The 24,924-nt window shown below is 41.8% G+C and overlaps 2 protein-coding genes and 1 long non-coding RNA gene across 4 annotated transcripts in view; 2 read left to right on the top strand and 1 right to left on the bottom strand.

Moving 5' to 3' along the window:
* Positions 1–5,696: 5,696 nt before the first annotated feature.
* DTD2 (D-aminoacyl-tRNA deacylase 2) lies at positions 5,697–16,958 on the bottom strand. Of its 2 annotated transcripts, none has more exons than XM_064148518.1 (3): positions 16,597–16,958; positions 8,915–8,984; positions 5,697–6,114 (listed from the first exon to the last, which is right to left on the bottom strand). In XM_064148518.1, exons 1-3 carry the CDS (start codon positions 16,705–16,707, stop codon positions 5,861–5,863), a joined length of 435 nt encoding a protein of 144 aa, XP_064004588.1. In that variant the 5' UTR covers positions 16,708–16,958; the 3' UTR covers positions 5,697–5,860. The 2 variants fall into 2 exon arrangements, with proteins under 2 accessions (XP_064004588.1, XP_064004580.1); XM_064148510.1 differs by having other exon boundaries at positions 5,697–6,186; positions 16,597–16,956.
* LOC135178057 (uncharacterized) lies at positions 15,733–16,823 on the top strand. Its single transcript, XR_010303335.1, has 2 exons — positions 15,733–15,778; positions 16,185–16,823. It is a non-coding gene; the product is annotated as an uncharacterized LOC135178057 (long non-coding RNA).
* A 4,219-nt stretch (positions 16,959–21,177) lies between the features above and the next one.
* The window catches only part of NUBPL (NUBP iron-sulfur cluster assembly factor, mitochondrial), a 95,081-nt gene continuing 91,334 nt past the window's right edge, over positions 21,178–24,924 (top strand). Inside the window, exons 1-2 of the mRNA XM_064148501.1 lie at positions 21,178–22,236; positions 23,168–23,315. Coding sequence (XP_064004571.1) covers positions 21,865–22,236; positions 23,168–23,315 — 520 coding nt within the window. The 5' untranslated portion in view covers positions 21,178–21,864. The remainder of the gene's footprint in view (positions 22,237–23,167; positions 23,316–24,924) is intronic.

Raw genomic sequence — 24,924 nt, forward strand, 5'->3', positions numbered from 1 at the left:
GTCTCGCAGATGGAAAAAGTGGAGCAGAAAATTGCTTTGCCCAAAGCCATACACTGGCAGTAATTGAACTAGCGGACAGCACTGGTTTAAATAGAAAATGCAACACATTGATATTTATTAAGGCTATTTTAACTGCTCTTTCTTTCTCTTGTCCACTGTAGTTGGACAGCTGCAGTTCTCAACTGTAGTTGCATAGCACTTTTGGTAGCAGAATCTTGTGGAGATTACCAAATTATGAGTCGCTTTCAAGGAACTTCAAGAAAATAAGGAGAAATAAGAGATACTAAATTCTTAAAGTCTCAAATTTTGAGAATTTTATGGTTTTCCCAATAAAAAGTCTAAGGATTTATGTTCTTATACAGCAGTTGTGACCCTGATTTCTAATACAAAGCAGCTGGTGGATCACGCAAAAAGTCCAGCTTTGCTATGCTGTGCAAAACACTAAGCATAGTGATAGTCATTGTTTAGCTCAATGCAGAGTCTTAACCAAAAAACCTAAATACCCATTTATTAGATGAGAATTGAGACATGTAGAAATTAAAAAATTAAGCCAGTCACATAGGGGTTTAGTAGTAGACCTCAAGTAATGCCTGTGGATTTCTAGAGACTACTGCAGTCCTACTAAAAAAACAACCATAATGTGTTGAAGGGGACCAAACAGCAAAGTACAGACTATGAGAGACTAAGAGGAAAAAATAATGGAAGGCTAAAAGCTTCATACCTTCTCCTGCAAAGCTCTTTTTCACACCAAAGGTGAGATTGAGGATCACCAGGTCATACTTTTAAATCCAAACAGATGTTTCAGACTGATAGAACTCAAGGAGGGGCTAAAGAGCAAGGGTTGCACTGAGTCACAATGAAGAAAGAAACTTCTGTGCAGCTTTTTGTGGTAGATGGGATGAGATCAGACATCACAGCTGCATTAAAGGCCCTGGTGAAAAACACCACAGAAGCTGGCTAATATCCAGCAGCCCATCAAGTAGGTGCCATTTCAACACGGGGAAGCAACTGTCCACAGAAGCTGTTATATGCAAAATCTTTCTGTAGGCAAAAAGAAAGCTGTGGTATCTGTAAAATCAACCAACATTTATTAGTGCAGTTAAAACTTTAGCAGTCTAATCAAAGAATTACCATCACTCCAGGTCTAATTATTGCAGAAGAAAGGAAATAAAGCAGTTGTAGCAGAAGTCTCAATAATAATACTACAGTTAAAATCACTGATGCACTGCCTAGTGTCTACCCCTTCTGCAGGTGCCATGCATACCCTTTCACCTCCCTGTGGCTTCCATGTGGTGGAGTAAGCACAGTGCATCACCAGCATCCCTCGTCCTGTGTCAGCTGGAGTATGATGTTGGTGTTTATGGTTCTCATTTTCCCTCTTGTGGAAATAGCTCTCACCTGGGCTTATTTTCTATGTTTTCTAATGAAGTTTTACACCTTGCCTTTCCTTCACTAATCTGTAACTATGTATTTTGTATTTTATTTGTCTTAGGTACTTGTTTTTACTTCTCTCTTTAACCCTAAAACTACTTTTGTCCAGCTCCAAGTCTGCATGTCTAACTGACCATTGGCAAGTCCTTTATAGCCTTGGGCTCTCCAGTGCCAGCCTGTGCCCCATGTCATATCGTCCCGTTCCTCTTACTCCACTGACACTGCAGCTGCTGTTTTCACTTCTGTAGGCTGTTGCTGTCCTAACTAGCCTGAATTTCTCTACACTGTAACATTCTGTTAAAGTCATAAATATATTATTTGCAGAAACATAGAACTTTAGAGGTTGGAAGGGACCTCTGGAGATCATTGAGTCCAACCTCCCTGTCAAGGCAGGATCCTCTAGGGTGGTTTGCTCAGGAATGCATCCAGATGGGTTTTGAAGGTCTCCAGAGAAGGAGACTCCACAACCTCTCTGGTCAGCCTGTTCCAGTGCTCTGTCATCCTCAGTGTAAGGAAGTTTCTCCTCATGTTGAGGTAAAATCTTCTATGTTCCAGTTTTTATCAACTGCTCCTTGTCTTATTGCTGCTGACCACCAAAAAGAGGTTGGCCCCCTCCACCTGACACCCTGCCATCAGATAATTGTATACATTGATCATATCTCTCTCAGTCTTCTCTTCTCCAGACTGAATAGCTCCAGGTTTCTCAGTCTCTCCTTGCAGGAGAGATGCTCAAGTCCCCCAGTCATCCTCAAGGCTTTCTGCTGGACTCTTTCCAGCAGGTCCCTCTTTCTCCTGAACTGGGGAGCCCAAAAATGGACTAAATCTTGCAAGTGTGGTCTCACCAGGGTACTCCACGACACCAGGGCAAAGTAGAGGGGGGAGAAGAACCTCCCTAGACCTGCTGGCCACAATGCCAGGATGGCATTGGCTCTCTTGGCCACAAGGGCACATTGCTGGGCCACGCAGAACTTGCATAGAATAACTGCTTATTATTAGTATCTGCATAAAAACTGTGGTTACAGCACACAAAGCCAAAATAAGACAAATTAGCCAGTAGTCTCCCATCTTCAGAAAAAAAAATTGTTAACAGCTAAATCAAGTTAAAGCAAAGCTCCAAAAATACCAAGGAACGTTCAGACAAAGCATGTGTGATAAGCCTCCATCCTTAGGTCCTGTAAACTCAAGACAAAAATCTGTGGACTGTTACTAGCAATTGCACTGCAGGTGTAGCATTTTTACTGGTAATCCTGGGATATGTGCTGCCTGTCACCTTCCAGTTCTGGAATAACATCTGTATGGTGCATACTGTATGCAGAGGCAGAGCTTGTTTCCGCAAAGGGCATGGAAAGGAAGCAGGAATACTGCTGACTAGAAAACAAGCTGTTAGACCTAAACTCATTCACTTTATGAGCATAGTTCATAGTCCAAGCATGCTCACCTTAGACACACTGGGTGTATGCTGCAAACAAGGTCACAAAAACCTTACAGAACACTGTGTGACAATTGATTTGGAGGCCATACTAGAATAGCATAGTGCTGACTCCTGGTTTTAGAGTTTATTTTAAGAAAGTGGAGAATATTAAGCATCTTCCAATAGATATTCTCTAAGTATAGAACAGGATAATTATTTGAGCTTTTGTTTAGTCATAGAAAGTACTTAAAACAGTGTCAGGTCATCTCTTTAAAGTATATATTCATGGCAGAAAGGAATGAACATTTAGCTTTGAAAACATAATTTTAATCAATTTTTCCATCATATTATTCAGAAATGGCTTCTTTCAGTAAATGGATTGTGAATCAATAGTAGACAGAAATAAAACAGTACAAAGAGCACAGTATTCAACAAGCTACCAATTGTTGGAGCAGTATTCTGAGATGGATACACACAAAAAAAATCTATAATAGATAATACACAAAAATGCCATCTTTTTGCAGAAAATCCAGAGTTCTGTCCTGTTCCAAGAACCACTGAAACATACAGAAGTTTGTACATGTTTTATATGAAAGATCAGTGTGGGATGGAGCTTGGTCTCAAGTCTGTTTTTCACTGAACATTTATTTGCAAGCTCATCCCTTTTAGAACTTGCAGAGTTCTTGAAACGTGGAGAAGGAATTGCAAGGCTGCCAAAGATCTTTCTGGAGCCAGGGAAAAAAATAAATTAAAAACTTGCAGACTTCGTATTATATGTCAAAGGATCAATTCTTGAGATATACTGAATACCTGCAAGTCCTGTAAGGTCAGTGAAAAGTTGTATAGCTCAGCACATTTTAGGATTTGGCCTTCAACAGAAAGAGGAATAAAAAAAGGTTTTTCCAGCATGAGTTTATATTAGTTACTCACATCAGGGCAGTCCTACTGAAACGTTGCTCGTAAGGACTTAGAACATGACTCATACAGTGTATATCATAACTGTTAATTATTAATGAATAAATATGTCATTTGGGACTTGGCTAATATTTCCAGGCCATTTATGTGAATGGCTGTTTTCAACTGTGAGAGTGCTAGCTGCCAGGATGTCAACATTCTTAGATATTTCATAATTATTAACCATACATTATGTTAGAAAAAATCTCATTATGCTCTTATCAAAACTATGGTCTTTGTGTGTGTGTGTGTGTGTTCAAAAAATGTGATTCTGATGGCATAGTTTGTGCCTGCAGATACATTCAGTTGTTGGTTTTTCAGAAAATAAAGATAAGGACAGGTTATCTGTAACTACTGACCTACAATTTATGATTACACAAGCTGGCATGCTTGCTAACCAGGAACTTCTATATCTTTTCCAAAATTAATTTATTATTTAAATTAGAATTCTGGATAATTATTGCAAACCATATCAATGTCTAATTTCAGTTTGAACTCTTCTAAATTACTGACTTCAAAAAACATGATGCTGCAGTAACAGGGAAACTTGTCTCAAAGGATAAATGCACTTGAATCAGTTTTGAATTTGCCACATTTTAATGCAGCTGTTCTCTTCTTACTGCCTTACAAGGCAGAATTTCCCATTATATCTTCTTAATAATGTTTATGAGTCAGGTGGGGATAGGGCCTAAAATGTGCCAACACTATATATAAAAGAAATGTAAGCCTGTCTCTGCCTAACAAAAAGCTGAAAGGAACCAATAGGGGCAGAGAGCACGATGAGATGGAAGCATACATTGTACCATTTTCTTCTTGTTGTTTTCATCTGAATGTTTCTGTCATTTCCCTGAGGCTCTGTTATGAAAGAACTGAGCAGACAAGACCAAGGTAACGAGGACACAGACTAAGCTATAGCAAGCAGCCTATCAAAACACATCAGAGATTTCAGAGTGCAGACTTCAAGAAAGCAATTCAGTGGTATTGCCTTGACTTCAGTTTCTAGATGCACCACTCTTCCTTCTCTGTACAGCCCACGTTTAGCCCTAGTATAGAATCACAGAATGGTTTGGGTTGGAAGGTATGTCCAAAGGTCATCTAGTCCAAACCCCTCTGCAGTAAGCAGAGGCATCCTCAGCTAGATCAGGTTGCCCAGAGCCCTGTTGAGCCTCACCCTGAATATCTGCAGGGATGGGGCCTCAACCACCTAATGTGTCATCCTGTTCCAGTGTTCCACCACCCTCATAGAAAAGAATTAATTCCTAACATCCAATCTAAATCTCTAATTCCAAACCATTGCCTCTTGTCCTGTCACTGCAGGCCTTTGTAAACAGCCTCTCTCCAGTCTTCTTGTAGGCCCTCTTCAGGTACTGGAAGGTGTCCTCAGAGCCTTCTCTCCTCCAGGCTGAACAACCCCAGCTCCCTCAGGCTGTATTTGTAGAGAGATGTTCCAACCCCCTGATCATTCTTTTGGCCCTACCTTTTTTGTAGTACTATCCTAAGTGTTCCACAAACTCTAGATGAGGGGATGGACTTTATTAGTTAAGTTTCTCACAAACAGGCTAAAAATTCAATGAATTTGTGCTTTCAATATATCTGTCAGCTGGAAAGCATTGGTATTTTATAGGTAGAAAACAGGCAAAAATGTCTGGCTCAGGAAACTGGAAAGCAGTAAGTATACCTATAGCACTCTCTTTTGTTGATATATGAACCTTGCTTGTTCAAGCACACTTTACAGCAGCTGGTCCAGGTAATACTTTTGTCATTATTTTGTAGAAAGATATACATGCATTAACCCAATTTCTTTTAATTGTACATCTTCATTGCATCAATACTAACAATTATTTTGAGCACACTTCAGATGAGAATGGACATAAAACACATACTCAGTATTGCAGAGCAGTCTCGGGCATCCTTCTCTTTAATGTCTTTGGCAACACCAATACAGATGAGTGAAAATCTTTCTTACACTGTTCCTCCAAACCCATTTAAGTACATTAATGTTTAGAAATGAAAGCCAAACATGACTTGCAAGCCATTTCTGTATCCAGGTTATCACTTATTTTTTCAAAATTCAATCAGATGAGTGTAAGGTCCATTTGTATCCAGCTTTAACACCTGCCTGTTTCCATATGTGCCGTGCTTGACGAGAACACCTGCTTCCATGCATCTGGCATTGCCAGCCAATTCTTTTTCACACAAAGTCACAAACTGAGAATAAAGTTCCAGCCCTTTCTCTTTTTCAATATTTGCATGGTACTGCATCTTTCTTCCCTTTGGTTTGCCGCCCAGTGTAGCTTGTGGTATGATTAGCACATCGCCTGGTAAATCCAGAACAGAAAGGTACTCACCACTTTCATTTTCACTTAATTTAAGATTCAGCAGTGTATTGACTGCAAATAAAAATAAGAGTTAGTGTAACTGAAGTAACCTAAGAAGGATCTAATATAACATCACAGATAAAATGTGACAAACACTGCAATGTGTCACAAACTATTCAAGTACAAGAAACTGCTGATGAATTAAACAGAGAGTCAGTAAGTACTATTCTTGTGGCTAATAAGGCCAATGGCATCCTGGACACATTAGGAAGAGTGTGCCAACAGATCAAGGGAGTCTCTCCTCTCCCTTTACTCTGCCCTGGTGAGGCTCCACCTAGAATATTGTGTCCAGTTCTGGGCTCCTTAGTTCAAGAGGGACAGAGATCTACTTGAAAGAGTCCAGCGGAGGGCTACAAGGGACTGGAGCACTGCCTTGTAAGGAAAGGGTGAGATTTGGGTCTTTTTAGTCTAGAGAAGACTGAGAGGGGATTTAATAAATGTATATAAATATCTGAGGGATGGGTTTTCAGGAATGAGGGACAGCCTCTGCTCACTTGTGCCCTGTGACAGGACAAGGGGCGATGGATGTAAACTACAGCACAGGAAGTTCCACCTCAACATGAGGAGGAAGGTCTTTATTGTAAGGGTCACAGAGTACTGAAACAGGCTGCCCAGAGAGGTTGTGGAGTTTCCCTCTCTGAGACTTTTAAGACCTGTCTGGATGCATTCTGTGTGACCTGCACTAGATTCCATGGTCCTGCTCTGTCAGAGGCTTTGGATTCACTATCTCCAGAGGTCACTTCCAACCCCTAATATCCTGTGATCTTATTAATCAACTAAGATGTCTGTATATCATGAAGGCTGTGAATCATCATACAACAAATCAAGTAGTTCCTCCCAAACTTCTTCCAACCCTACAAAAATATGTGAGGATTCTAGTCCTGCCTCCCAAGCCTAAAAAATTGCAGTGGTTCAAAGCAAAAGGAGCAGAGTTGTGATTCAGGAACCAAAATACTTTTATAAACAGCTTCAAAATTAATTTAGGAAAAAATATTCTGCAAAACAGATACTTAAAGATGGTCACAAATCAATCTCCTAATGGGTAACAGAACTTTCTTTTTCTGATCTGTTTCAGCTGCCACACAGCTGACAATGTTCTTATTCTCACGTAACAGTCTCATGAAATACAAGCAAAAAATCAACTTTAATATCATAGCTTTATATATAACTAAAGATTTTCATCTTAGTTTAGCATCATAGTAAGACTGTGTCACTCCAATACCAGGAGACAATTTCCTAGGAGCTGCTCTCAGCTTTTTCAATAGCATCTGTGCTTGTGCACTGCCAGCTCTTTCTGCTGGTCCCAGCAAGTAGCCTGAAATAGGCTACTGTTACACAACATTTTGCAAAACCAATAGTATCAGCTAGCCACAGAGCAAGTACACTTTTATTTGGAATACAGAGCAGCACAGAATTTCCCAGGTGATCCAGTGCTACTGATGGAGGAAAGGAGGTAGAAAGACAGAAATAAAAATGAAAACAAAACCAAAAAACTCAAGCCAAAGTAACAGTGGGTGAAGACAGACCTTATCCATAGCATATTCTCTGCTTTGATGTAAATGTTAAAGTGCATTTGGGAAAGGACTACAGATATTGTTAGTTTTGCTTCTGAAGCCCAAAACTGCACCTGAAATGCTAGCTGTATGTAGCATCACTGAAATGAGATGGAAAGGACACTGTTTAGTTACCACAGAGAGAGTGATTTGCCATTGGAATGGGCTGCCCAGGGAGGTGGTGGAGGCACCGTCCCTGGAGGTCTTCAAGAAAAGACTGGATGAGGCACTTAGTGCCATGGTCTGGTTGACTGGATAGGGCTGGGTGCTAGGTTGGCCTGGATGATCTTGGAGGTCTCTTCCAACCTGGTTGATTCTATGATTCTATGATTCTACTCAGAGGGAGTATCCACTCCCTCTACTGGCTGTAATTTGAAACATCTGCATTTACAGTGAGATCAGTGTTAAAATGTTTCACCAGTTAAGCCATTTGTTTTTTGAAAAATGTTTTCACTAAATTCATTTCCATCCTGGACTGAGCCTGGTTCCAGATACCTGTGATGTGTCAAGCAGCAGCACATTCTCTTCTTGCTAGGATATTATCATCAGATTAACTAACAGGTTGATCATGGGCAGAAGGGCAGAATGAGAGGTTAGAGTCACAAAGATGATGGAGTAGAACATCTCCCTTATGAGGAAAGGCTGAGTGAGCTGGAGCTCTTTAGCTTTGAGAGGTGACCTCATTCATGTTAATAAATACATGAAGGGTGAATATTAGGAGGATGGAGCCAGGCTCCACCCAGTGATGTGCAATGGTAGGACAAGAGGCAATGGGTGCAAACTGGAGCACAGGAGATTTCACATAAACATCAGGAAAAACTGTTTCACTGTGAAGGTAGCAGAGCACTGGAACAGGCTACCCAGCGAGGCTGCAGTCTCCTCTGGAGAGAATCAAAACCCACCTGGATGCATTCCTGTCTGACCTACTCTAGGTGATCCTGCTCTGACAGGGCAGTTGGATTCAATGATCTTTGGAGGCCCCTTCCAACTCCTAACATTCTGTGATGCTGTATAAATAAATGTCAGAAGAAACAAAGCCAGCCAAGCTGTTTTCAGCCAGGTGGTTGATACACAACGATGATATGACTTTCTGATACTTTCCTGTCTGAATGGCTGCTGTTTTCTCTGCTTCCACTGCTTTTCTTCTTTATCAAACAATATAACAATTTATAAGGATTACATCATACCTATTTTTGGAACAATATCCTCATCAGCACCTTTGAAGAAGCATATGTAGATAACAAGTCCTCTCTGGATCTATGAAAGATTACAGAAAACTATGTCAGCATTTCTCTTTGTCCATCATGCACACTTGTGATTAGAACTGTATCAAAAATGAAAAAAATACACAACAAAATAAGCTTCTAGGAGTCGTTTTGGTTGTTTAATGTAGCATCAGGCAAAGTTCCCACACCACACTGTGGAAGCTTATGAGATACATACCAATTATGTGCACAATGCTTCCACACACAATTAAGCCCACTTATTAGCTCCTCGTGAAGCCAAATTTAGTTGGAATGTACAATGTATACTACTGACACAGACAAAATGACAAGATGAATTAGTGTACTTAAATCTAGCATGGGAAATAATTTAAGCTTTTTTTTTTCCTACCAAACATACAGAGAAAACAATTTTCATTGTGAATTACGAGTTTATTTCCCATTATGAAACATGACAAACACCACAGGTCTTGTCAGTGAACTGAATTATATTTTGATGTCAAAAGTAATCTAGCATGGCATAATTCTAAGGAAAACACTGAGTCTGTTAATTAATGATTTAAATGTGATGACCAGTGACTATGAAATTATTCAGAAGATTATAAAGTTGTTAGGGTGAAACCTCTTTGGTGAAAACAGGACCTTTCCTCTGATTTGTATAAAGGACATGCCACTTCTTTAGCATGCAAAGATATTTCTTGTAAGAAGTATCTGAGGGAAAAATTAGGTCTGTACTGATGAGAAAGCACAAGGAAGCTCTTATCTCTCTTGTCTATTCCTTTTCACAAGGAATGTGTGTGCTGCAGCCTGTGCTTTATTAAGACACACCAATAGGCACTGCAGCCAACAGCAATTATGCCTCAGCCAGAACTATACCTGAAGAATTGAAAGAGAATTTAATGAGGAAAAAAAGGCACACAGTACCTAAAATGATCTCACCACTACTTTCTCAAGAAGTATCTTGATATTTTTGTTAGAATTAAAACAAATGTCAGTCTATGAAATGCCACTGAAGAGGTATGTGCTGGTTTGAGGCTAATTGGAATATTTAACTGAGAGAAATCCTTAGCTGAGAGAAGAAAGAAAAAAAAAAACAGTAACCCAGATCACTCATTTTTCTGCTGAGAAACACCAGTAGGCAGAATATAGATAAGACACTCATTTCTCATACACTTCTCAGCTAGTTCTCACTTCTTCTCTCTGGTGGTCTGTGTGGTTGCCTCTGCCTTAATTCTTTCATCTGACCTAACCCTTTTCCCCTCTAACCTTCTTGTTGTCTTTTTGACACATCACCTCAAATCTCTCATAATTTATCATGTGAGATAAATAGGGATTGATCTGGTTACTTCTGGATGGATGGAAAGAGGGGGAAGCGGGGAGGAGGTTTGGGTCAGGAGCCTCCTGGCAGTCTGACTCTGATTTCTAGGAGAGCTACTGTGTTTCTGTATTACCTTTAACTTGTATTTAACTGTAAATATATGATTGCAAAATTGTGCTAAGCTGTAAATATAGCTTCCTTAACTTCCAGCCGACTGAGTCTAGTCTAGTGAATTCATGTGTGGGAAAGGGTAACTCCCAAATCATCACAAGATGCTAACTAGACTGGGGCAAGAAGGAGTCATTAATATTGCTGGCATCAAAACAAGTTACTGAAATGCTGGAGTGGGTCCAGAGGAGGACCACAAAGATGAACGGGGGTTGGAGCACGTCCCCTATGGGGATAGGCTGCAAGAGTTGGTGTTGTTCAGCATGGAGAGAAGACAGCTCTGGGGAGACCTTATGGCAGTCTTCCAGTACCTGAAGGAGGGCTATGGGAAAGCCAGGAAGGGACTTTTGACAAAGGCTTATAGTGATAGGACAAGAGAGAATGGATTGAAGCTTGAGGAAGGGAGATTTAGACTGAATATTAGGAAGACATTCCTTCCAGTGAGGGTGTTGAGACACTGAAACAGGTTGCTCAGGGATGTTATGCATGTCCCATCCCTGGAGGTGTTCAAGGCCAAGTTGGATGAGGCCTTGAGCAACGTGGTTTAGTGGAAGGTGTCCCTGCCAATGGCAGGGGGTTTGGAACTAGATGATCTTCAAGGTCTCTTCCAAACCAAACCATTCTATGAATCTGTGAACAGGATCAGAAATGTGAATAGTTTCTTAAAAGTACCTTCCAAAATTTTTAGTTCTCTTTATTTTTCCTTTCCTCTTTTCTTTAAAAGATAACAGGTTTTGGTGAGGAAAAGCTATTCACATAAGATTTTATCCCTTTGCTATTGCAGAGATACAAAATGCTGAAGGCAATGCCTGAGAAGAACTTGCCTTCTCAACTGTTTTTCAATTGACTAACTTCTAGAAAAAGAAAATGCTTCTTGCAACCAAAACATTACATGCTGAGAACTTTTAAAAGCTTTAAATGTCTCCTTTCAGAACTCATTTTGGCCACTGCAGAATATTATACAGGTTCCCAAATTACTACTACATTTTGTAAACGCTGTCAGAAATGTCATGTCCTGAACCTCAAATGACATTCCAAATCATCTGTTTCAATAAAGAAGAGAAGTGCAGGCTGACAAAAGTCAAATAGCAGTACATGTTTAGCTAAATATTCACCCCAGAAACAGACCAGTGTGAGGATATTAATAGACAATAAGGGTGCACACATACCTACTAAAAAAAATATTTGTGATAAACCAGGCCCAACACATTGACATTGTATGTATCTGACCAGTGCAGTACAAGTTAAGTGACTCTGTGACTACACATAACAGAAAATCATTCTGAGACTTATGACAGTGTCTTTGCATGGTTTCACACACAGAAGTAACAAATTCTGCAATGAGTTCCATTTGAAAACACAGAAAGGTAAATAGAGTGTCATGGAGGCAGGGAATTAATGTGGTTGAGTCAGGAATTATAAAAATATAATTCTTTTGTAGAATTATTTTATCAGGCAGATTCCCACACCTGTTTTGAATGCACAGTACCAAGTCTTTTAGCTGCCAATTTGCCAGCTGCTTTAAGGTGGGTTTGGATATTCCTAGAGATAGAAGGTTTGCCTGTACCACCCATCTCTTGGGGATTGCAACTTTCTGGATTTATGTGTCCAGCTGCCTTGTTTGTTTCAGTCTCTCTCCCTGTGTCTTCCGGAGGGGAGAAGTTTGTTGAACCTGTGCCTCTAGGAGCATCTTTTACTGGTCTGACATTCTTGCATGCCGATGCAGGTTTGTCCATGTGGGAACTACTAGAATGTCTCCCCTCAGAGCGTCTGCCTTCATGAGGGCCAAACCCAAACTGAAGCCCATGAGCATTTAAGTCATTAAGAGTTCAGCCCACATCATGACATGCTCCTGTGCATTTTTCGATCTGCAGTTTACCACAATCACCCTTTCAGTTGTCTCTATGTTTGCTGATGCTCAGATCTGCAAACTTGCTGGCAACCCCGTCATGAGAGGGTGAAGTCTCTCTGGGTCAATTGGGGCACTTTAGGGACAGTCATATTTTCCTTTATCACATATTGCTTGCTCACAGGCAAGTTTATGGAGTGCTGTAATTAGCTCAGAGGAGCTGGTGACTTCTAACTCCATTGGCTCCCCTCAGTACGCCAGACAGAAGCTGCTCCCCCAGTAAGCTATCTGCCCGGTCAGACTATGCACGCCCTCGGGTTCACGAGTCACGAACACATCATCCCCCCAGTTCTCGGCTGCTTCTTCAGAGTCTAAGAACACTTTATCTCCACCAGCCTGGGAGACTTTACAGAAGTATTTTGACACTGAGTCATCTGGCTCACTCACATATTTGATTTGCAAGTCACTCAGCTGAGTGACTGTGTAACGGTTATTAATAGTGGTGGCAGCACCGTGTTTGCCACCTTTGGTGTCTGAAATTCGGGTTTTAGTCACTGACAGCATGCTTTTTTGTCCCATAGTGTTCTATTCACAGGAACTCTCTTCTCCACTCACTGGAGGGGATTCTTTCTCTGGTTTGGACCTGGGTTTTTATTGCAATTTTTAAAGCTTTTCGCAGTCCAGGGACAGGCACAAGAGGGTCCTCTGAATCAACAGGGGCAGTGTCTCTTCCACCTGATTTGGTGGGGTTCCCTTCCCCCAAATAGTCCATCGGGACATTCTCTGCCTTTCCCCCTGATTCCCGTGGGTCTGCATCCTTTAGTTCATATGCAGAGAGGGGTCTCACTGAGCGAGCATCTGAGGAAACCACAATTTTTCCTTCCACCTGAGCTCCCAAGGCATCTGAGAAGCTTCTAGACTACATGAGCATATTTTCTCAAACATTCTGGCTCCTTGCCTTTTCCTCTAATAAATCTCTTTCAAACATCTGAATTATTTTCTCATGGATTTCAAATTCAGCCTGTGCCTGGGCCACCACTGAACCCAATACGACAGCATAATATTCTGCTGTAGCCTCACAAATCACAGAACCAGAACTCTCAGCTAATTTCTCTATGATTTTTTCTGAATTTTTGCAGGTTACTTTGGAACCCTGCCGCTTACTATACAGCTGTCCGAAGTGATCATCAAACCAGGCAACCTGCATCATGAAGGGCTGAAGTACCCAGCCCCTAAAGCCATACAGGCAGCCTTAGCAATGCTGTCTCCAAACACTGCGAAAAAGCTCTTTTGCAGGGAAAAGAAGCAACTCCTTCCTCACCCTCTTTATTAAATACATTCATCTAAGTTTTTCAGGATTTCATTATCTCTCTTAAACCTTTTTCTTTCCCCCTCACCCAGGAAAATGTAATGCAACCAATAGCAAAACAGACACTCTGTGATCCTGAGGAAGGCAGTTTGTAAAACTAACTTATATAAATTACTCTTTGACATTTCCACTTCGAGTGCAGATAAGCTGCCCTGTGAGTTTTCTTCATGTTTACAACATTCAAACACAGCAAAGAGAAACTTCATCATCTACCACAGGTTGCAGAACAAGTCTGTGCCTGGTACTTTGCACCTCTTTTTGCTATCTTAACCAGAAAACAAACCAAGGGAAAGAAGATAGGGGACAGACAGTTTTCACTGCACTTAAAATTTGTAGCTGAATATTCATCTTATGTTTCTTTTCTCCCACAGTTGTGAAATGCACCAAATCTCTCCTTGTTTCTCCCGTCTTTAACAGCAGAACTCCTTTTTTCACCTAAGTCTCCTGCTGTATACATAAAGCCTTTAGAGAAGCTAACAGACATTTCTCCATAAAAAAAGACATCCCACCCCCAGCAATACTCATGAGAGCAGAAAAACTCAATCATGAAAACACAATGAAGGCAGTGATACATGTAGAGATATAAAGTACTCTCCTAGCCTTTTTCCAGACAAAGAACATCTGCTCTGAAGTTCCTCAGGTACCTATAGGGGTCTCTTAAAGCTCAGAAGCTATTCAAAGCTACCTAAATAATGTGCTATTTATAGTACACCAACAATTTCTCAAGGTGAGGACCTACTCTTAAGTTGTTACAGATCATCAGGAGCACAATGGTTTATGTAAATAATTCATGAGGTCTGTATTTTTATGTTTGCATTAATACACATATATTAACATCACCCTACCAGAAAACATCAGCAGCAAAGATTCCTTTTAATAACCTCTACAATAGTCATACTAAACAACCTACAAATCTCCCCTAGTTTTTTGCTGCATGTTTGCTACTGCTTCTGTTCAGATTCTTTTAAAAAGCCCCAGGTGTACAGGAAAGATTCCTAAGTACCCATGACAAAGGTTCATGTCTGAAGAATACCTGCTGCTGAAAACACCCATATCTCTTGCAGACTCCTTTAGTATTATTAATTTAGCAGTGATATTGGTTAATCCATTTAAACTTCAAGTAAGAGATAAAAATCACAACCTATTTTTAAGAATTTAGGCCTATTTTAGATAATTTAAAATACAAAACTACATTTCTGCTTTTATTTACTATAACTACAGTTTCTCAGACTAGCAAAACGTTGTTTCTCCTATAGTTAATTTATGCTGTGCTGAACAACTTTCATTATAATTGGCCTCACACCGAGAGGCTAATAATGCTATATACATAGATGTACTTCAACCAAACAGTATCTGTGAGATGACATGTATTTCCTTTGAGTAAAGTGTTCTGGTTTCCCAGACCACACTGCAGAAACTGGGTCTTGCGGATCCATCTCTCTCTTCTGAGCAAGGAGAGAAATGTTTTTAGAACAGTGTGGAAGTCTAACTGTGGAAACACTTATGGACAGCTCTTTTAAAAAACAGAAACAAAACTCTTTTCAGATCTGTGGAACAAACTCATAAGCCCTTTAAAGGGGTTGGAATTTCACTTTTTAAAAGTTATGTAGTCTTTAAGAAGAATAAAACAACAACAGCCACCTGGCAAGTAGTTGATACTTGCACAGATGAATTATTCTAGCTTAGGTAACCCACAAACAGTGATCACCACAGCAGGATGGTGCATCCCATGGGCAACCTTCATTCTTAGGTTAACAGCTCTGAGCTCCAGGCATAACATATGGCCCAAAGAGTCTGCCGACCTACCTCTCCCAGCAGAAGACATGCATGGAGGAAGAGGGAGAAATGACAATGTTTTCCTCAAGGTGGTCTGTCTACATATTTAATTTCACTTTTTAGTTAATAGTTTAGAAAAAAAAAATCAGAACTACTGCTGCCATAGTTGCATCGCTCTACTTGGCCTTCTTCTCCAAGTGTACACTGTCACACAATCAACAAGATACACAGCTGGGCTCATTAGCCAAGCTGTAGAAGTGTATTTAAGGCGAGTTAACACCAACGACGGCGTCACACGGTTGGATGGAGGAAAGTATTTTGTGGCGGAGCTCCCCTGCTGGAGTACAGGTAATAACGAGGAAGTGCAGCAGAGAGAAACTGCAATGCACTGATCCCTACCTCTTGTGCTGTTTGTTGCCTTGCTGAACGGCTTCAATATAACTTAGGTTGGTTACAAACGGGTAAGGAGAGGGCTCTGCAACTGAAATTATGAAAGCGGTACGAGAGGTATCCTAAGTAAAGCTTAGCCTAGAAGAGGAGGTGTCTTCGTGTAGATGGCTACCTTTTTTTTCCCCCTTCCACTTTCCAGTACCCAAATCACTAATCAAACGTTTACGTTAACTAGCAGTAAGTTAACTTACAAACTTTCTGTTCTGCGTGTGGTGGTAGCCGGTAATTTCCCTGGATTTACTTTGAACCACTTTTTTTCCCTCCTATTTCTTTTGTTTCTTCTTCGTCGTCCTGCCTGGGGTAGAGAAACCCTGGATAGACGCTTGGCTGCTAACAGGGGCCGGTCTTTCATCCTGGGGCTGCCTCCAACGCAGGCTGCTGAGGGCCGAACCCAAGCACCGAGAGGGAAGGTTTTGAAGGCGAGTACATAGGGAAAGCCAGGCAGGGATCTCCCGAAGCTCCTGTGGCACTCATCTAGGGACTGCCGATCTGAGCACGTGTCGGGAAAGGATGGCGGTGTCACACTCGTCACTGTCCCCGGGAGGACCCTCTTTAAACGCAGCCGCACCGGCACCTCGCACAGCGCAGCCTCTGCCTCCGCCGCCGGCGCGGGCGTTTTCCTGCTCGCCCTGCAGCAGCCCCGAGCCGCCGTCTCCCGCCCCGCCGAAGGAAGAAAGGTCGAGACCGAGAAGGCGGTAGCCCGCGGCAGACGTTACCTCCACCCACTCGGCCTCGGAGTCGTGCTCGGGCGGTTTCACCTGCAGCCGAGCGGACACGCACTGCTGCAGCAGAGCCCGAGCTAACGCCGGCCGCCCGGCCGCCGCCATCCCGGGCCCTGCGCGGCCTGAGGGCTGGGCGCTCGCTCAGGCCGGGTAGTGCCTCTCCAGCGCCGCAGGCTTATGGCTGACGGGGTCCGGCACCGCGTTCCCAGAGGAGCCTGCGTGTCACAGGCGCGATCGGAGGCGGCTGGAAGCGCGGGAGGACGGCCCAGGAGTAGAACGGGACGCGGGCGCCACCATCCCGTGGGGGAGTGAGAGACACGGCGCGGCAGGCCTGCACCCAGAGCCAAGGAAGAGCGCAACGAGCGAGTCTGCAGGACGGCAGCGGCTCTGCTCTGCAAGTATTTGAAAGTAGTCTCTGTAAGATACAGGGTCTTGCTGGAAAGAGTCTATCCGAGAACCACAAGGATGATGGCGGGATTGGAACGTCTCTCCTACCAAGAAGAACTGAAAGCTGGGGCTGTTTAGTCTGGAGAAGAGAACGCTAAGAAGGAATCTTACCAAATATCTGAGATGTGAGTGTGAAGATGAAGGTGCCAGGTGCTTTTCGGTGGTGCCTAGTGACAGGACGAGGAACAACGGGCACAAGCTAAAAGACAGGGGGTTCCAGCTCAACACAAGGAGATACCTGTTTAGGGTGACGGTGAGGGAGCACTGGAGCAGGCTGCCCAGAGATGCTGTGGAGGCTGGAGACTTTGAAAGCACTCCTGGATGCGGTCCTGTGCAGCCTGCCTTAGGTGATCCTGCTCTGGCAGGGGAGTTGGACTCGATGATGTCTGGATGTTTCTTCCAACCCCTAACATTCTGTGGTTCTGTGACATGGAAACAATAAAGAAAGTAATTCCTAAAAATGTAAGAAAATCTGCAAATACTCTATACCTTTTGCAGAAGATAAACCAAAGCTTGTGGTCTGTTGTGATCCACAGAGGTCAGGCAGGCAGGACACAAGCTTTGGAACAAGAGAAAAGTATTTATGGAGCTGCATTTGTGCACTACAGTTAAGAGTTAGTGGGGTTTTGTTCGGCGTTGGGATTTTATTTTATTTATTTTAATAGGAAATTTCTTTAGAGCAAAGGGAGCTGGAGATACTGCATCTGAAGGGGGTCTGGGTAGTTAGAGATCAAAACTGTCATCTGGAAATTAGATCTGAAATTAGATCCTGTTGCTAGTGGGAACAGTTTAAGTATTGTCACTGCTTCCTTTTCAGGCTTTTGGCAACATAGATAGATATTCATTGAACACTGAAATTAGAAGAGGTGTGCTTTCCTCTTGTTTGAAGTCTGACAGATACAAGTTTTGAATGATGCTGGCTTCAGCAAGTCAGGATAAAGTGATGCAGAAACCATTCTGCCTCTCTGAATTAGCTTTTAAGACTAAAGATTTTACTTTTATAAACATGTTAAAAACCAAAACAACGACAAAATAAACCAAAAGTGATATATAGCACTATAGGCAAGAAGCCATATTTTGTCACCTGGCCTCCATCACAGAGTAATATTACTACTGCACAGCTAAGGGCAATATGCATTCAGTTACAGACAGAGTTACACATAATATTCAGCTTCTCTCTTCTGTGAACGTTCAGTGAGGTTTCTCATCCCAAAGAAAGCCTCTGTGGAGGAAGAAGGAATCACTTGAGCTGGTTAGCGCACAAACTAGCTCGTTTTTTCTAGCTGTAGGGTATTGTTAAGCATGAACTGTTTTTATTTAAACTCCACTAATTTTATTTTAAATACCTTCTGTTCATTTACTCTAAATCTGTATCCCCAGACTCATTAAGAAAATCTTAATGAGGTAGGAATCCATTTAAATGGAGGTTTCTTCTATGTGTATTTGTGGTATAAATTGGTAAGAAAAATGGATTATGCTACAGTCTGGGCAAATTATGTAAGATTGCAAAGGGATTATCAGTACAAAAGGATATTGACTGTTCTTTGCTTCCATTACATCAGGATTTGATGGAGACCTCTTATTCATGTAAAATTCAACATAAAAGTCTGGGAAAAAGTATACAAAAAATAGTGTGACATCATAGTTTATGGATTCCTGGTGGATAAGTCCATACTTTCTCTGGGAAGCTGAATTAATTTTGTTGTAATGCATTGTGAATTTCCTACACATAGTTAGATTAAGAGCTTCTCTTTTTATGCCGAAGGATGGTAGTAACTTTGGAATTTTGGATAAAAATTTGAATTTGACTATGGATTTTATATTGAAAAGAACCTTCTGACATCTGAGAAATACATGCATGCATGAAGTATGTTAATGTTTTTTATCAGCTATTATATAAAGAGATTTTTCTGCTTGTTTTGGATTTGACAGCTATCCCAGAATCTTTCTTGTTTTCTCTCTGCTTGTTGTCACTGAAGCGGAGAACAGGTATTCTGTGAATGATATCTAGAAGACAGTTCTGGTGAATTTCACATCAGTTCCCTTTCAGAAGGGCAGATGGCAGTATGAACTATTTCTCATGAATTTTGGTGAACATGTGTTTTTCCTTACCCTTTGTGTGAATGGTCATGCATATTTCATGTACCTTTTATGGAATTAATCTCTCTTCTGAAGAGGGGGATGGGTGCTGGGAGCTCTGCCTCTTAAGGTACTTGGCTTCCTCCTGTTTTATCAGAGGACAGAGTGCTAGCAGTCTTTCAGTACCAAATTTATCTCAAACGATCTTGAATTCTTCCCTGAGGATTATTTATATTCGTTGTTGGTAAGTTCAATGCTGCGTACCATTTGGTAGGGGCAGTAGTTAACTGGAACTTTGAAGGGACAAGATACATTTTTGATGTTATTCCTTTGGCTACAGTGTCTGGTATCTGAAACCGTGATGAAGGTCTTTCAAGCAGCTGTCACAGCAACAGAGATCCTCTAGGCAGTGTCATCTGTTTTGAAGAGAAACTATGGAGAGCTACAATGGCACTTAGATAGTAAAGATACAAAATAAGTTGCTGGTAAAGGTTATATCTTTGAACTACCTCTTGTGGGACAGATGTAGCTGAAAGGCTGCAGGATGTCAAGGGAAGAATTAGATTTAAACACTTTTGTTCCATTGTCCAATGTGGAACTCTCTCTTCCAACACATACCGAGATGAAAATTAAAAAAAGGAAAGGAGACAAGTAGCAGGGCACATATAGAGAGTACTTGCTTAAATCACTTAGAAGCGTTTAGTAAAGAATCGCAGGTGGAGGCCACTACTGCTGTGAGGAGTGATTCAGAACTAATGGACTGCTGTGCTAGCTGTTAGAAATGGCTTTTAGAAGACCTGTATTTTCACACATGGCCTGGAAAGTGGAATTTGCAGCAATGAAATGCAAATCTTGATCAGGAAATCAAAAAATGTTAAACCTCAAATCAAAAAAGCCCACCAAATTTTGTCAACTGTAATTCATGTTTAACTAAAGTACATCCTTCAGTTCAACCAGGCTGAAACAACAGCTCAATCCCTCTGAGAAAGAAAGGAATAAAAGATGCTGCAGATCTTTGGCCAAGGATGTTTAAACTTTTTTTTTCCGTTGGGTGCTATCTTCCACACTTGTGGAATCTGTTTTTCTCCCTGGATATTGCTGCATCACTGCTCTCTTGACCTCATAAACAGTTTTCCACTAGCACTTGGAAGACAAGACAGAGGTGTGCTTTTGTTAGTTAATCCTCTTCCCCCCTCCCCCTCATTTTCAGTGAGAATTTTTGATGGTAATGTAAGGATTTTGCTATAAACAAAAATGCTTAAATATCTCCTAGGAGCTGGAACATGAGTTTACATGTTTTCAATAGATGCCACATGTAAAATTAACCAGAGAATTGGCATGAAGCCTCGTGGTATTACACAGAATCACTGAATGGGGTTAGAAAAGGCCTTGAGAGATTATCTACTCCAACATACCTGCTAAAGTAGGTTTGCCATGGGGATGCTTTGAAGTGATGGGTGTCTAAACTATATGCCTACCAGTGATCCTGTAGTACTGATCTAATTTTTGTAAGATGCATAGCATTTTGCAATTTAACACTGCCTCCAACTGCTTGAAGTAGGAAAATAAACTGTGCCAATCTTCTTGCAAAAGCTAACATCGTTTCTTGATGTAGCGAAAAAATGTTCTGTGAGACAGATCTGTATTATAGCTTCAAAATGAAGTGGCTCACTGGTTTTCAGCATTCTTTCAGTTATTGGTTTGGCAGCAGAATAAATTATTGGGAAACTGACCTCTTCAAGTGCCTGGGTGAGCTCCAGAAAATACACTCATTGGTGTACAACAAAAATGAAAGGTTGAGTGACAGTCACTTAAAAGATTGCAAAAAAGAAAAAAAAAGTTGTAGTTTTTGTGTCATAGCTCAGCACTGGAGTATGCCTTGGAAAATTATTTTTAGCAAAATGCTGGATTAGCACTTTTAATAATACAAGTGAAAAAAAAAACAACTTTTAAAACAGTGGTGAAAATAACACTCACTGTGAGAGAGAGGAAATGTTTATTATAGTAACACTTCAAACCAATCCATTACCTATTACAATAGATACCAATAATGTTTTATCTTTGAAAGCTAATGGCCTGAAGCTGCCAAGATCGTAATTACTTCTGTAACATCACCTGCAAAGAAAGGTCTACTGATGGGATTAAGAGCAAATAGTATTGAATCAATCTAATTTCCTTTCACATGTGGCTAAGAGCCTTGTAGTTAAGAGAGAAGCAGTGGATGATATTTATCTTAAAACTTAGAAGACATTTCACAGGATATAAGGAACTGAAACATGGTTTTGGTTAATATTCTATGAAGTGGTGTAAACTGTCTGGAAGCTCACAGTTATAACCACATCAATTATCAGTACTTCATTAGTACTAGTAAAAGAAAAACCCACCCCAAAACAAGTAGATTTATCCTAGCTAGAGGTCTCTGTGGTTTAAGTGAATGCCCCAAATGAAATATAGTTACTGTATTTGCAGAGGACACAAACGAAGGAAGGACCAAGTTCTTGGCCAATCATTTTATGAGCCAAGACAATCCAAAGGCACCGACAAGCTGAATGAATGCCCAAGACGAGATTCAGGGGGGAACGAGTACAACACTAGGGAGAATAAGCCCAACTCCATTTGCGATTGTTCCCTTGGGTCTAGTTTTCTTACAGAAAGCAGCATAGAGCAGCCTTTTTGTGCGGCTTCACGGTGCCGCAGCTCAGCACTTTATCCGGGAAGGCCTTGGTCTATTCCATCATGCCGCAGCAGTTCTCTCAACGCAAAATTCTTCATCTCCAGCAAGCTTTCCGCTCTCTCCAGGGCCTGCTGGTTCCGCCTAACCTTAACCGCGCTTCCCGGTACTCGGCTGTCCTCGGCGTGCGTAGGGACCGGAACAGGCACCGAGCGGGAGGAGGCCCGGCCCTGCGCAGGGGGCGGGCCGCGGCGCGGCGAGACGGCGCCATCTCGGCGCGCCCGGGGCAGGGGGCGGCAGATATGGGGGCTTTAGCGTGGCGCTGGGTGCTGCGCGCTGCCCACTTCATCTGCAGCGGGGGAAAGGCTTCAGCGGCGGCGCTGCGCCACCCGAGCTGTGGGCCTGCTATTTGCGCCGCTCCGTTTGGCGCCTCCGCGGTGAGTGCAGCGTGAGCTCTCCGCCGTGCGTCCAGTCTGCCCTGGGGCGGGAATGAGGCGGGATGGTCGGGCTGTCTGTGTGCCTGCGGGTGGGAGGAGCTGCCAGGCGGCGGGAGGCAGGAGGGCCACGGTGAGTCGATCTGCTCGAGTGTTCTGGGAGCCTGTGTCCTGGCAGCCGCTTCAGGTCCCTGCAGGGCTTTAGGGACGCGGGATGGCCTGAGGCAGCGGTCGGACCGGGTAGAGGAAGGCGAGTAGCTGCCCAGTTTTCACCTCGACCTGAGTCAGTTTAGTGGGAGTATTGAGCAGTCGCTCACCGCCTGTGGTGGTAAAGCTGCCGCCTGGTAGTGGGTGGGAAGCTGATGATAGACCTGCAGGTTCTGGTTTGGTGGTCCATCCATTCCTCAGGGTGCAGAAAAGCCGTCGCATACTTCTGAAACAACAGCAAAATGGGACTTGGGCCGGCGAACTGGCACTTAGTTGTCTTTGGTACGGCTCAGAGGAGTGACAGCCCCCGGGAAAGCTGCCGGTACTTCTCCAGCGCCTCAGCACCGAGTTCCTCTTCCTTTGCCGTTAGCTACATCTGTTATGCTCGAAGCAACTGCAGTGTAAACCACCAGTAGGTCTGGCCTGTTTTTTTTACGGTTTCCAACTTCTTTAGTGGCATTTGGTTTAGTGTAACAAGAACCTCAAAAGATTTTTTTTAAAGTGTATATCTAAACAAAATGCTCACTGGTGTTATTTTTAAGTAGTACCCTTTCCTATCAGCCTCCCCCTTTCAGAGCAGGTTTCTTTTGGGAGAATCTGTGTGTAAAATGGTTTTGTTTTGACCAACAGTAAAAATGTCTCAATGCACAAGTGAATTTCTGTCAGATTTCTTTGCAGAAACTGCAGGTCGGTACATACGCGTTCATTTACCTTCTGTTTTTGTTAGTCATCAAGCTCCGGGGATGATGTTCTGAGGGATAAACGCACACGGATCCTGTCCCGCGGGCTGCCAAAACAGAAGCCCATAGAAGGAGTTAAGCAGGTGGTGGTTTTGGCTTCTGGAAAAGGGGGAGTTGGAAAATCAACAACAGCAGGTAAGACTGGATTTTTAATTGTTTGCTTTACACGTTTTGTAGTTCTTTGTGAGGAATATTTGGACACTTGTGTCATTCATCACCTAGTAATTGAGTCCTAGTAACACAGCCCATCGGCTCTGTCAAGTCCTAGGGCAGCCACTGCGAACCTGTGTTGGTACAGAGGTCTTAGCTTTAAATGAGATACAAGTCAAGCAGACAACTTTAAAATAATGTGTTAGTAAGGGCATGGTGCTGTCCTGGGACAGTCTGAGTGCTTAAGAGGTGATGCGAGCTGAGGTGGAGGGGATCATAATGCCAGTGCATTGATGCTATTTCTTTTCACTAGCAGTGTAGCCTGTACAGTGCTCCTCTGTGCTCTATAGAGGATACTCCTGTCTAGATTTCAAAATCAAGTCTGTCCAATTTTCTCAGCTGCTTATATAGATAACCAAAGGTGAAACAGTGGTTATAAACTACACAAATTGATCAGAGCCTTTGAACTCTTCTCTCAGACTCAGCATGAAGTTTTGAATTAATTTTTCTTTGACTGTGTAGTTCCCAAATAGTAGAACAAGATAGTACATGAGTTACAACACTGCAGAAATTTGCTTGAACTTAAAGGTGACACTGAAGATAAATTTCTTCAAAAAGATCCCTGTAAAGTGTTAGAAGTTTGTTTAGCATGTCGATTGGAAATGAATCCTTTAGTTGAATATTGTTTACTGTTCATTTGCTGCAACACGTCGATGCAGCTCTTAATTTCTCATTTTGTGATTTGTACTTCAGCCATGTGTGAAAAGGACTATCTAATAAATACTAGAACAGACAAACATGATATCCATAATAAGAGTAACTGTATTTTAAAAAAAATAATAAATTTGAGGTACTTCTTTAATGTACTTAAGGTACACACATGCTATTCTATACATGGGATAGACATTCCTGTACAAAACCATGCAAAACTATCAACACTTGCATTTCTTAATGATGTACCTTTCTGTTAGTGGTTATAATTCATGGCATGGTTGTTTCAGGTTACTGAAAATGCCCAATATCTGTTTATAAATTTAAAAAAAAAGTACAAAATGAGCTTAATTTGAACAGTAAATTACAATTATCCTCCTCATACCTGCAAATAAATGTGCTAATTTAAGTTCTCCTAACTGACATCTGGGTGTGATTTGTACATAAAGAGTAACACCTGTGTGAATAACACTTACAGCTGGGAATTCATACCCATGCATGTTAAAAAAAAGGTAAATTGGAGTTCAGCAGGCATTAAATAAGAGAGTTGAAATGTTAATGAACCATTCAAATACTGCTGTATTGGATAGCTTTTTTGTAATGAATGCATTAGTTTATAGTACTGAGAAGAACAAGGAGTCTAGATTCTTCTTTGGTAAAATGAGAATGAATTTCATTGTTCAGTTGAAGATTGAACTCATATGAACAAAAGCTTTGCATGGCATCTTTGCTTAATTACGTATTTGAAATGACATTTTTTTGTAATGAAGGTTGGTGGGCAACACATTTGGTGACAACTTCTTAGACTCATTTTGAGAGCAGAGGTTGAAAAGGAAGGAGGATAGCACACAACTCTGATTCCTAAAGCACCATCATCAGTCTT

This window comes from Pogoniulus pusillus, chromosome 1 (genome assembly GCF_015220805.1).
Source record: "Pogoniulus pusillus isolate bPogPus1 chromosome 1, bPogPus1.pri, whole genome shotgun sequence".
Taxonomy (NCBI): Eukaryota; Metazoa; Chordata; class Aves; order Piciformes; family Lybiidae; genus Pogoniulus; species Pogoniulus pusillus.